This window comes from Abramis brama, assembly GCF_963993115.1.
Source record: "Abramis brama genome assembly, chromosome: 12".
Lineage (NCBI taxonomy): Eukaryota > Metazoa > Chordata > Actinopteri > Cypriniformes > Leuciscidae > Abramis > Abramis brama.
This window is the reverse complement of record NC_139974.1, coordinates 9111763-9125352: the sequence shown is the minus strand read 5'-3', so window position 1 is coordinate 9125352 and position 13590 is coordinate 9111763. Positions and strand designations below refer to the sequence as shown.

The following is a 13590-nucleotide window of genomic DNA, read 5'->3' as shown; positions in this document are numbered from 1 at the left end:
GGTCTGGTCACCCCCGAAACAGACTGTCCGGAATTTCCTAATTTATCAATTCTTACAAAGCTTTATTTTTCATTAGTTTAGCCACTGTATCAAATACATACCTAGGGTTTTGTTTATTCTAATAGGGTTGAAAAATAAGCAGATCTAGCAGCTTTTAAAGGGCACCTATTATGACTCTTATGACCTAATCCCCCCCACCCCAAATCCACCCACAGCAACAACCGCAGCTACGGCCCTGCTTGCACCTCATTGGTGGATACGGCAATGAGGAAAGAAGGATGTGAGACATGCAGGAAATGTTGAAATCCACAACAGTTTATAAAAGGAGTTTGTTTCAAATGGTTAAGATACAAGTCAAAGATACATGTGAGGAAGGTTTATCGTTTTTGTAAAATCCCTGATTAAATCATGTCTTTTCTGCTGAGTACTCTAGTGCTGCTTTTAGGAGTCCAAGGTAAGTCCTTTTAGGAAAAATAATTCAATTTTGTATACTAAACCTGTGTTGGTTGTTTAAATTATTCTAGGGAATATGATTCTTTCAAAACACCATTCCTACTTTGTCAGTAATAAAAAAAAATATATTTTTAATGTTTTTGAAAAATCTTTTCATATGTTTTGAATATAATAAATTGATATATGAATGTTGCACATTATTCAATGACTAAAATGAGCACCATTAATTATGTAATTCATCAGTGCATACAGGGTTTGTAGCTAAATTATATCAGGATGAACATTACAGTTAAACAGTCTAACATAATTAAAAAAATGAGTAAGTCAGCAGATTCTTACATTTCTACAGTAATACCATATTGATATTTATTACAAATCTAAACATTTTGCCAAGTTACTGTGAACTTAGTGATCTAAATATTGAGAAAGCGTGATTCCCCGATTGTTAATAAATTTCAACATCAATTCACTGACGTGAAAGTGATTTTTTTCGTAATCATGCTCGCCTGATATTGCAACAGAAGGATTTCCGATGTTCCCTCTCACCAGACATCCTCTTTTTCTTCAATGTATTCACTGTTAACTGTGACTTTTTAGTTCACAATTCTGACTTTTTTTCTTTCAGAATTGTTAGATATAAATAAGCATTTGCGAGGAGGGGTGCATTAATGCACAGGCTTCCAAGAGCTACACTGACAGGCCTACACTGTAAAAATAAAAGGTGCCTGGAGGAACCTTTTGGGGTTCTTCACTTTGCCACACCGGCGGAACCATCTGTAGATCCTCTAGGCACCCTTTAAAAAGGGGTGGTTCTCTGAGGAACCACACAGGTTTCCTGAGGAACTCTTATATTAGGCACTGTGTGGAACCACTTTGGGTGCCTCCAGGAACCAAATTTCATTTTTTTAAAAATATTTAATTTCATGTTGTTACTATGGTTACCTTTGACTTCTATTATAATAAACAAATTGAACCAAATACAAAATAAGAATTGTTTATTACATATTTGATATTCATTTTTATACATACACTTCCATGCACATGGGAAAAAAAAGGGAAAAAAAGCTAACTATAGATTAAAATCAATGAATACACACAAAAAAAGTATAATACATAAGCAACATGAATAATCAACCATGTAAACATTTGTGTTTCAGTCCAATGGTAAGTCTGTCATCACTGTTTCCAAGTACAAAAGCTCTATCAGATGGCAAAAACAAACAGTGCTAATATACACTCATTGTGCTGTAATATTCCTGAAAATTATGATCCTAACCTTTATCTCTATACCGAAATCTCTGATGGTTAGTTATTCAGCTATTTTGAATCATAAAATGTTGAAGTCTGGGCTGCCGTGAGACTGGAGACTGTAATGTACACTATGGCTTTTGAAAAGCTTAAATGTGTGACTTGAATCAACAGTGTTCATAAATGGTTGTTGAGTATTCTCATGAAACAAGATAGAGGAAGTAGAAGTAGAGGCTTCAACCCGGAAACAGTATTCCTTATGTCACAACAAGCAGAAAACATTTTCCATTATAACAGAGTTAAGGTGCAGTAAAATGATCTGTTGTTCTGTGAATGTTCACTGGTGAATTCCAGTCACTTCAATAAGAATTTACATGGTCAGCAATTTCGTTTGTGGTCAAAAATGTCACTATGGGACCAAGTTGGTGTGAGGTACTTAAAGAGTTAGAAAAGTGAAGAGGTGCCGTAGCTTCGATTTCCATGTGTTTTTCCTCTGTTCTGGTGGATGGTCCAGGCACTTCAGTGATTTTCAGGTCTACAGGAGGATTTTTATTCTTGTTCAAACTTGTATTTCAGCTTACCGAGATCCCTGCAAAGTACAAAATTTACTGTTAGTAAGGTTATTAAAGTGATAGTTGTGAAATTTAAATAATTTCCTCAGCCTTGTGATCTTCCAAACCTGTTTGACTTTCTGTCTGTGGAACCCAAAAGCAGATCTCAGGCATAATGCAACCCCAGTCACCGATCGCTTACCGATCAGCGATCACTGCATGAAACAAGCAGAAAAAAATTGTGTAAATCATTCAGGAAACCATTCTTATGTACACTTGTCTAGTTCAATTCAATGCAACAATTTATGTACAAATTTTTTTTTTTTTTTTTTTTGTCGAAAAAGACTAAACTTGAAGTTATAATTCAGAATTAAAATGTCTTATATTCAAATGCAAATGATAAAGATATAAGAAAAAAATGCATAGCATTATTTGTGACCCAAACCTAATATCATTTTTCTTAGTAACATGAATGAGATTTGAGAGCATGAGGGAAGATTTTCAGAGAATAACTCCATAAAACATATTCCATAAAACAAGATTAGAATACAAGCCAGGCTTATTTTGGTAAGTCAGACTTATTGTCGGTGGATTCTGTTTCATAAAGAAAACTTAAAATAGTTCAAACTCAGTTACCCTGGCAACTTATGCTGGGAAACTAGCCTGGTCCAGGGCAGGCTAAGCCTCAGCTGTTACACAGATCCTCTAACACTGACCAATAGAAACACAATGATATTACCACTGACACTCTCTCATGCCATTATTGGACTTTATTAACCACTATTAGTCCAAAAATAAATACACAGTATACAGAAAATCAACTTAAATAAGGCTACAATGATAAATTAGACAATATAGACATACATATATAGATATAGATATATAGATAGATAGGCCTAAATACAATATATATACTGGCTGAATGTTTTGTGCCCAAGATTTAATTAGATTTTGATTTATGAATACATTTCTCTCTGGTTTTGTTTGGCAGCTGTAGTACATGTTTATGATTAGAAGAACATTAGAACACAATCTAAAAAAAGCTTTGTAAAGCAAAGTTAAAATCACAAAATTAAAAATAAATAATTACAAAAGCACAGTATAAATTTTAACTGGTAAGATGAATCTGAGCTTATAATTGACAGTATATTAGCCTACATTTGATTTACCCCATTACAATAGTCCCTTTACAGTTATTGCTATCATAAAAATACACTTGTAGGTTTAAAATTCTAAATAAGGCACATCTAATGTCCAAATAACAAATATTTTAGCATATATTTATTTATTTATTATGTACTTTATTATGTCTTTCAATTCAAACACATTTAACACAATTATACAAATTGACAGTTCCTTTAAAGACATCATATTTTCCCCCAATAAATATTCCTTATTTTTTCCTTCTACTTTTTTTCTTTTGTGATAATACCCACCAACACATAGCCTAAAAAACACATGATTAGAACAATAACCAAAAAGTACATAGTTAGACACATTTACATATGATTTAAGGGGGAAAAGACAAAAAACAATAAATAAATATTAAGAAAAATTTAACATTCACATATTTATATCAAACTCTTATAATGACACATAATTCCTAATAGTTATTTAAGTAATATTATTTGAATATCAAATATTCAATATTAAATAAGTAAATAAATAAAATAACAAATAACTAGAAATAAAATGGAGGGAGGGTTATATAAAAATGTGGTTAATGTAGGCTAATATATATTCCTTTATTTTATGGAATATTCTTTGATTTTAGAGTTGCACATATCTTTTCAAAATGTATACATTTGCTCTTAATTTCATGTTATCCTCTCCATAATGTACTTTAGAAATTAAATCTACTCATTTAAAACTGGGGATTCTTGCTTTCTCCAAAAAATTATTGCATTAAAAGCTGTAATTCTCAGCATTCTAAATAAGTATACATCATCTTTATTAAGTAGCATAGGTCCTATACCCAAAACTATATTTTGTATCTTTATATATTTAGTTTCTTAAAAAAAAATCTTCCCTGAATTAGGCTACTTCTGTTCACTGAAGTACTTCTGTTCGCTAGAAGTTCACTGCAACTTATCCAACATCCTTAAGATAAATTATTATAATTAGAAGATATTTCTAGTGTTATAAAATATCGCATATTAATTTTCCAAGCAAAATGTATATTTTAGTCAGAATTATTGCGCTCCTATTTGGCGCGCATGCGCGCAGCAGCGCTCGTTCAGTATGAAGATTAGCAGCAAAATGGATACATTTGCATGACTTTCTAACATTTACAGATGCAGAATATAACTGTAAAATGTAAGTTTTGCACTGAGGGAAAAAAAAAAACATGTCACAAACGCATAAAACATTTTTTTCCATTTGTTCATTAGCCTACATTAGATCAACGTAACGTTAGTTAGCATCGCGGCTAAAACCTTCATACCAGATACTGTGCAATAAACGAGTGGTAAACACTGTAAAAAAGTAATGTAAAGTAATAAATTGAATTTATATACAGTATATGTGTGTTTGAATATATAGTGAGTAGACTCTGTATTTATATTTATTTGCGAGTTTACAAACCTTGTAACAGAGAGCCGAACAAACCGCGGAAGCTTTGATGAGAGGACTGGAGCCGTTACTTTCAAACCCGATGACGTCAGTGGATACTATTGTTGTTGCATCACTGAAGTGACGACAGCAGAGGAATAGCAGCAGTTTCGTGACAGAATACAACTTTTCTCCTCCTGGTTCTTCTTCTTCATAATATTATTATTATTTAGTGTTGTTTTTTAAGGCTTAAATTACTTAATAAAATAGCCTAGGCCTATACTAAATATATGTAACCCAAGTGAAAAAGACGTAGGCTACTGTTAAATGTATTAAAATGCATTAAAGTATATTTGTATTGTAGTAGGTCTATTAAAAACACACTCAAGTACATTTTTAATACATTTAATAGTACGTCTTTTTCACCTGGGTATGTATACTGAATCAAATTTAAGTAGCCTATAATAATAATAATAATAATAATAATAGGATAATAATAATCTTATTCTGGCCTCACTGAACCATTGGGTTCCTCCAGATGCTGGCTTTAACATAAGAGATCTTCCAGGAACCACTTAAATGTTAAAAGATCTTCCAATAACCCTTTTATCGCATTCAGGTTCCTCTATTTTCCCCCAAAGCACTTTGAGGTCTCATGGTAATGAAAAGGTGACTCCAGAACCTCTGAACTAAATACAAAGTGCTTAAAGGATCCCATAAGTTCCACCAAGAACCTCAAAGATTGTCAATGCTCCTCCAGTAACCCTACTATAGGAGAAAGATCTTAGAGGCACCTAAATTACATTTTGAAGTTCCTTGAGTATCCAACAGGATATTTGAGGCTCCTTTAGTTTTTACAGTGTACTGGCTGCACAAAAAGAATCATTTTAAAATAATTCTTTTGGAGTTTACAGGAGTGACAACCACATTATATAACCGAATACACACCCGTACATTTTCTGGACTCACAACCGCATTTTTGCCAAAAGATCTGCTGTGCGAATGGAACTGTTCTGGACAACTAGTTCTCTGTAACGGCATACATGGAAGAGAACAGGATATTTCAAGACTCACTAATGTTGTTATCAATTGCAAACACTGACAGATGGCCTACTGACATTTTTATTTGGGGTTTAGGGGCCGGTTGTAATGCTGGTTATCTGTGTATTAGAGGTTCAATTTGCATATACCATTTAAGCCATTGTGTAGCTTAAATAATGGATTTGGTGATCTGCAACTGTTCACATCAGAGAAACATGCTTTCTAAAATATAAAATAAAGATGTTGTTTAGATATCACCAGAGTAAATTTGGGTAGCATTAAAGCCATTCTATGTGAAGTAGAGGGTTGTAAAGGATTTTGGTAAACTCTAATGCTGCCTTTTTGCTGGATTTGGTGACCCGGCTGGTGATCTGCAGCAGTTTGACAACCTGACAAAAATGATTTTTAAAATGCAGTAGAGAGAAGTTAAGATGCAGTTTGTACTGTGTGAACACCAGACCTAAATGCTAATCCACTACAACCAGCACAGCGCCTTTATAGTTGGCACAGTGTGAACTGGCCTTTGTGTTCCAAATCAAATCTTTCTAAGGTATATTATCATTTTATGACTCACAGGTACCAACTCTCTATGGACAGTAAAGAAGATAACAGCTCAAAGTGGGGGATCTGTCACCATTCCCTGTCACTACCATCTCCTGCACAAGGACCTTCCTAAGTTCTGGTGCAAAGGAAAACTCTGGGCGATCTGCTCGACAATGCAATCTACCAACCAAGAGAAGCGAACCGGTATCAGCTTTTACAACAGCCCAGATGAACTGGTAACAACCATGACGATGACGAACCTACGCAGCAGTGATTCAAATCGCTATTGGTGTGCCGTGAAGAAGCCAGGTTCCAATGCTAGAACAAATCTAGAACTAACCGTCACTGAGGGTAAACGTTATTGAGATGCTTTAGCATCTATGAGACCCAAAATGGTTCCAAGAGTAAATGATTTTGTCATTTGATTGTTTTCAGGTACTCCAGATCTGTCAGTGGCGAGCAATAGCGTGTCAGGTGAAGAGGGCGGCAATGTTACCATCCAATGTCTCTACAGCGACAAACTTCGAGATGAGGAGAAAAAATGGTGCAGAAGTGGAAATTTGCGCTCTTGTCAAACGGCTCAAGATTTAGAGCCATCCCGTGGTGCAGCTCTACAGATAAATGATACAAATGATGGTGTTTATACAGTGACACTGACAGGACTGAAGAAGACAGACGCAGGCTGGTTTTGGTGCATGGCTGGGGATGTGCAGGCTCCTGTTCATATCAATGTAAATTCAAGGCAACTCATTACAGATGCCAACACAAGTAAGTTTCAATAACAGTTGTTCACATATATTATGTATGCAACATAATATATGTGATGATAATGTGAATATATAAAAGATGCGATGAGCAACAGGAGTTTCTTTTTCTGCAACATAAAATGGTTTAATTTGAGTTCATATATAATTTTTTAGCCATAATGAAAGCAGCAATGGATAATTTACCTCAGATCTTAAAAAATAACTTAAAATATTTTAATTCACACACACACAATGTATATATATGTATAATATATATGTGTGTGTGAATTAAAATATTTTAATTAAATATTAATTATTTAATATTGTATTATATTTATTATTTATATATTTTTGCCTTTTTGGAGAGGACAGTCAAGGAGAGACAGGAAGTGATAGGTGAGGAAAGAATCAGGAAAGGACCACAATCCGGGACTCCAGCTCGGAGATAAGAGCGCAGAAAGACGAATTGTTTAGAGCTTGAATCTTATCGCATTGTGCCTGGTTTGGCCACTGTTTAAAAGTTGTGGTCACATTTAACACTTTTCAGCAAAAAAACTTTGAGGGTAAAATAGCATGCAATTTTAATAGGAATCCATGCGATCTGGAATTTCACGTGAGGGTGAACATTTTTGCCATGCTGATCTTGCATTGGATTCTTTAGCTCCAACCCTAATCAAACACTCCTGAATCAAAGTCTTCAGGATAGGTTGAACAATCACAGGCAGGTGAGCTAAAGCAGCACACCTTCCACTGTTATTTTTCAAGCAATCCTGAAGACCTTGATTCAGGTGTGTTTGAGCTGGAGCTAAACTCTGCAGGACGGTGGGTCTCCAGGTCAAGCTAATTTGCTGCGTTCACCAACAGAAACCTGCTTGTTTGTTATTTGTGAAGTGCCACAAATTCATTCCACACTACACTATTGACACACCACACACTACCCCTCAAGGCAAGTGCAAAAAACGTTTCAAACAGGTTTACCGAAAACTCCCTCATCAGTCATTGGTCAGCTAAACAGATAGCAGATACAGCAGAAACAGATAACTCGCGCCATCGGTTGAGCCATTGTTGCTGTATATAGTGGCAACCAAACAAACTATGTTTTGAAAGAAAAATGTTAAAGGAATCGTTTCCCCAAAAATAATTTCATATTTTACTCACCCTCATGTTTTTCCAAACCTGTATGAGTTTCATTCTTCTGTTGAACACAAAAGAAGATATTTTGAAGAATGCTGGTAACCATTGACCAGCCATTGACTTCCATAGTATTTTTTTTTCCTTACAATGGAAGTCAATGGCTACCGTCAACTTTCTTGTTACCACCATTCTTTAAAATATCTTCTTTTGTGTTCTACAGATGAAAGAAATTCATACAGGTTTGAAACAACTTGAGGGTGAGTAAATGATGACAAAATTGTAAATTTTGGGTGAACTATCCCTTTAAGACTTTTGTTGGGAATCACCAAAAGTGTAGACAGGAAAGTAGGGGTGAGAAACTGAAATTTTAATATTCAATGAAGGACACACTTCTCCTTCAAAGACAATGGCAGTGCAAATAACCTTTCATAGACTTTCATAATGAGTTTCTGGGTAAAGTAAAACAACACATTACTGCTGTTATCTGTTTAAAACAGACTGTGTGTCAAATCTGACCTGCTCCTTTTTATTTACAGGACCTTCCACATATACCACAGCACCATCCTTCACTTCAGCTATGGATGTACACAACCATAATTCAATCACACCTCCTACACCCACAAAATCAAAATTACCAGAAAGCACTTTGATTCAGACGGAAAAACCTGGCCAGACATCTACGGCATCACCAAAGCAGTTTCATTCTACAATACAGTCCTCGTTCTTTCTAACCACAACGGAGAACACAAAAGAGAACCCATCTCACAGGAGTGGCACAGTTACGACTCCACTAACCAGTAGATCAACATCTCCATATGTTGATAGTAAATCTATAGTTACTGTATCATCTAAAGATATGATATTTGCACCCACACCCACTTATGAAAGCAGGTATGTTCAAAGTATTCTTCTGTACAACATGAATGCTATTTCACATCTGTTTATTAGACATTTGATTCTAGCTGATAACATATCTCATCTTCGGTATAAGTTTAACAGTTCCCTTTTTTGTTTCAGATACCTTATTCGGGTGATTGCACTACCGTGTGGAGCACTGCTTATATTATTTGTGTTATCTGGAGTTTCTTGGAAATTGTGGTCATGGAATAGTAAGACATTATTATCATTATATGAGGCTCTTTAATAAATAATGCACTTAATTGTTCGATAAGCATTCACTTGTCAATCAATATTTAATAGAAATATTTCTGTTGCCTAAACTTTTGAATATGTATTATTTTTTCCTGAACATTTCAGAAAAGGCCACCACAAGAGAGGAAGCAACAAAAACAACAACAGACCTCCATGTAAATAAATCTTTAACAATATCAAATAGTAAAAAATGAAAAAGTTTTTATTTAAAAAAGAAAATAAAGAGTAAAATTATTAAATAAAAAAATGAATTGTTCATTTATACAGTGCTATGCATAGGTTTAGACACCCATGCTAAAGTTGACTAAAAAGAGGAATAAAAAATCATCTTTTGGAAATTGAACTTAATGCCTTAATTAAAAAAAATAGGAAAAATCCAACCTTTAAGGACACCAATTTTGTTTATGAAAGAGTAATGTATCGTAAATAAATAAATGTTCTTCCTTAAAATACAGGGTGCGTAAGTCTGGACACCCCTATGTTAAATTCCCATAGAGGCAGGCAGATTTTTATTTTTAAAGGCCAGTTACTTCATGGATCCAGGATACTATGCATCCTGATAAAGTTCCCTTGGCCTTTGGAATTAAAATAGCCCCACATCATCACATAGCCTTCACCATACCTAGAGATTGGCATGGAGTACTTTCCATAAGATCATCTCTCAATGCAAATCAAACCAGCTATTAGGCTAACTGAAATAAAACCATGCCAATCTCTAGGTATGGTGAAGGCTATGTGATGATGTGGGGCTATTTTAATTCCAAAGGCCAAGGGAACTTTATCAGGATGCATAGTATCCTGGATCCATGAAGTAATTGGCCTTTAAAAATAAAAATCTGCCTGCCTCTATGGGAATTTAACATAGGGGTGTCCAGACTTATGCACCCTGTATTTTAAGGAAGAACATTTATTTATTTACGATACATTATTCATTCACAAACAAAATTGTTTTTTTAATTAAGGCATTAAGTTCAATTTCCAAAAGATGATTTTTTATTCCTCTTTTTAGTCAACTTTAGCATGGGTGTCTAAACTTATGGATAGCACTGTACATCAGTAACAAAGAACCAACACAGCCGTAAACTTTGGGGACTGTGGAGAGTTTATTTGCTGATATCTTGTTATGTTTTATTTGATAGGCAAACGACAGAGATGATCTACTGGCCAATGAATGGACAAATACTTCAGTTGTGCAGTTCAGCACAGACTCAAACACTGTCCTAATAACATAACCTGTTGTAAAGTTGAGACTACTGAAACACAAAGATGGATTTAAAACATGTTTATAAACAACAGTAGAACTAGGGCTGCACAATTAATCGAATTTCTAATCGCGATTACGATTATGGATGCCACGATTACGTAATCGTCCAAAGCCGCGATTACAAAAAAAACAAACAAAAAAAAACACTCTGCGTGCATTTAGAGCATGTAATGAGAGGCAAATCACAACTACTTCAGAAAACCCAGCACAATAGGAAGGAACTACCAGGCAGCGACGTATGTGTACGCTGAAATAAAAAGTCTTTCACCTCATAAAAACGAACGTTCCTGTCATGTCAGCCGTTATAGGCTACTGTGTTCGTAAGCGCACACTCTTCAATTGCACGCGCAAATGCGGCGACGCGCGCTGTGTATAAAGTGCAAAGGAAACTACGAGCATGCAACGTTGTTACGTTGTAAATTGGTAAGTCACAAAATAAAAGTAAAATACCAATAAATCACGTTACTGGTACGTCGTGTGTTAGCTGAGAAGGATTTGCATGCAGGTATGATTTTCATTCTATTCACCAGGAGCAGTTTTCATGTTTCATTAACAGTTCTTGTTAGTAGGCTATTGTGTATCACCATGGTAACTGTCGTTTTAATATTAACCCCCAAATGCCACTTTATTTTCACAAAAAAAAAAAAAATTATTTTTTATATAAATGACTGTGGTGGCTCATACCAACATTGTATTTACAAAAGCTAGTTTGGGACTGCTATTTAATAGCTGTAGCATAGGCCTAATGTTTATTTCTTAGTAGTCTTTACTATTAGTCATATTCTTACAATTTATCAAGTAAGTTGTCAAGTAAAGGGGGACAGTGTGTGTGTTCACAATTTTTAAGTAAACATATATAATAATATGCCTATATATATATATATATATATATATATATATATATTCAATGTAAATTGTGATAATCGTAATTAATAATCGCAATTTCAATTTCAAGGGAATAATCGACAATTATGATTTTTGTCATAATCGTGCAGCCCTAAGTAGAACATATTTTAATGTTATTTAAAGTACATTATTGTTACATATAGCTATGTGCAACATTTCAGCTGTAGATAAATTGTAAATGTTAGCTATATTACGTTCACTACCTGTCTAAATAAAATGTAATAATGGTTTATTTGTTTTTTTCATTCATTTATCATGCATCATGGTGTTCCTCACCTAAAGGATTATTAGGAACACCATACTAATACTGTGTTTGACCCCCTTTCGCCTTCAGAACTGCCTAAATTCTACGTGGCATTGATTCAACAAGGTGCTGAAAGCATTCTTTAGAAATGTTGGCCCATATTGATAAGATAGCATCTTGCAGTTGATGGAGATTTGTGGGATGCACATCCAGGGCACGAAGCTCCCGTTCTACCATATCCCAAAGATGCTCTATTGGGTTGAGATCTGGTGACTGTGGGGGCCATTTTAGTACAGTGAACTTATTGTCATGTTCAAGAAACCAATTTGAAATGATTCGAGCTAGGGCTGTAGTACTCGAGTCCGGTCTTGGACTCGAGTCCGGACTCGAGACCGCTTTTCTATGGTCTCGGACTTGTCTCGGACTCGCTGGTATTCGGACTCGGACTTGTCTCGGTCTCGGCCACTGGTCTTGCCAAATATGGCTTTTGGTCTCGACCGAGTCCAGGTTTCTTTATTATGTTCCCAGTAATCACACATATGTCGCCGCGATATTAAAACAAAATATTATTGGAGGGAAAGTGAAACACTGGCCACCTAATAACTATGGGCATTTCGGCTCTTTTTCGTGAGCCGGCTCGTTTCACTCAGCTCACTGAAAGAGCCGGCTATTTTGACTCATAAACGGCTCTATAAAAAATAAATGTTTAAATAAACTCGCTGAAAGTCCACCGCTAGTGCAACGTGAATATTCACATTTTTAATTGTCCATAACACCCCGAAAAACTAGCCTGCTTGCCTTGCACATCTAATTAATGGGCAAAGTTTTCCGACTTTTTTTCTTACCTTTCTTTCTTTGCCTATTCCACGAGTGGTAGGCTAAAATATTATTTTTCGTCACGTCATCCGCCCGATCCGCGGTTTATCCGCATCTCTTGTGTGTGTGTGTGTGTGTGAGTTGGCTCGGCCCTCCCTCATGCAGTTTAATTGGTTGACATCGCGTGTATGATTGACAGGAACAGAATGTAAGGCTGATCAGACAGTCGAAACGAATGTGTGTGCTCCTTTAGGCCTATATAATTATAATTTTTTTGTTGTTCTTTGAATTAGTCAATTATTTTAAATAAAATTAAAATTAAAATTATTCATTATTTCATTATTACATGATTTAATTTCTATAGGCTAGCCTATATTTTTTTAGCAGACTGCTTTTTTTTTTTCCTGTCCTGGACTCGGTCTTGACTCGGACTCGAACCTTTTTGGACTCGGTCTTGACTCGGACTCGAACCTCTTTGGACTCGGTCTTGACTTGGACTCGACTAGTCCTGGTCTTGGACTTGTCTTGGACTCGACAAAGGTGGTCTTGACTACAGCCCTAATTCGAGCTTTGTGACATGGTGCATTATCCTGCTGGAAGTAGCCATCAGAGGATGGGTACATGGTGGTCATAAAGGGATGGACATGGTCATAAACAATGCTCAGGTAGGCCGTGGCATTTAAACGATGCCCAATTGGCACTAAGGGGCCTAAAGTGTGCCAAGAAAACATCCCCCACACCATTACACCACCACCACCAGCCTGCACAGTGGTAACAAGGCATGATGGATCCATGTTCTCATTCTGTTTACGCCAAATTCTGACACTTCCATCTGAATGTCTCAACAGAAATCGAGACTCATCAGACCAGGCAACATTTTTCCAGTCTTCAGCTGTCCAATTTTGGTGAGCTCGTGCAAATTGTAGCCTCTTTTTCCTATTT

The 13590-nt window shown here is 35.5% G+C and overlaps 1 protein-coding gene across 1 annotated transcript; it reads left to right on the top strand.

The window, feature by feature from the left end:
• The first annotated feature begins 296 nt into the window (after positions 1 to 296).
• On the top strand, positions 297 to 11818 carry LOC311093045 (uncharacterized protein). The gene is made up of 7 exons (XM_084130120.1): positions 297 to 454; positions 6420 to 6737; positions 6822 to 7154; positions 8803 to 9157; positions 9284 to 9375; positions 9524 to 9573; positions 10558 to 11818. The coding sequence occupies exons 1-7, from the start codon at positions 409 to 411 to the stop codon at positions 10648 to 10650; spliced, it is 1287 nt and encodes a 428-aa protein (XP_083986246.1). The 5' UTR covers positions 297 to 408; the 3' UTR covers positions 10651 to 11818.
• The last annotated feature ends 1772 nt before the right edge of the window (positions 11819 to 13590 follow it).

Excerpts from the sequence above, each read along its gene's own strand:
- LOC311093045 (XM_084130120.1), top strand. The coding sequence starts at position 409 with ATGTCTTTTCTGCTGAGTACTCTAGTGCTGCTTTTAGGAGTCCAAG. Across the intron at positions 6,738-6,821 it reads AGAACTAACCGTCACTGAGG|GTACTCCAGATCTGTCAGTG; the intron begins GTAAACGTTATT and ends GATTGTTTTCAG. Across the intron at positions 7,155-8,802 it reads CATTACAGATGCCAACACAA|GACCTTCCACATATACCACA; the intron begins GTAAGTTTCAAT and ends TTTTATTTACAG.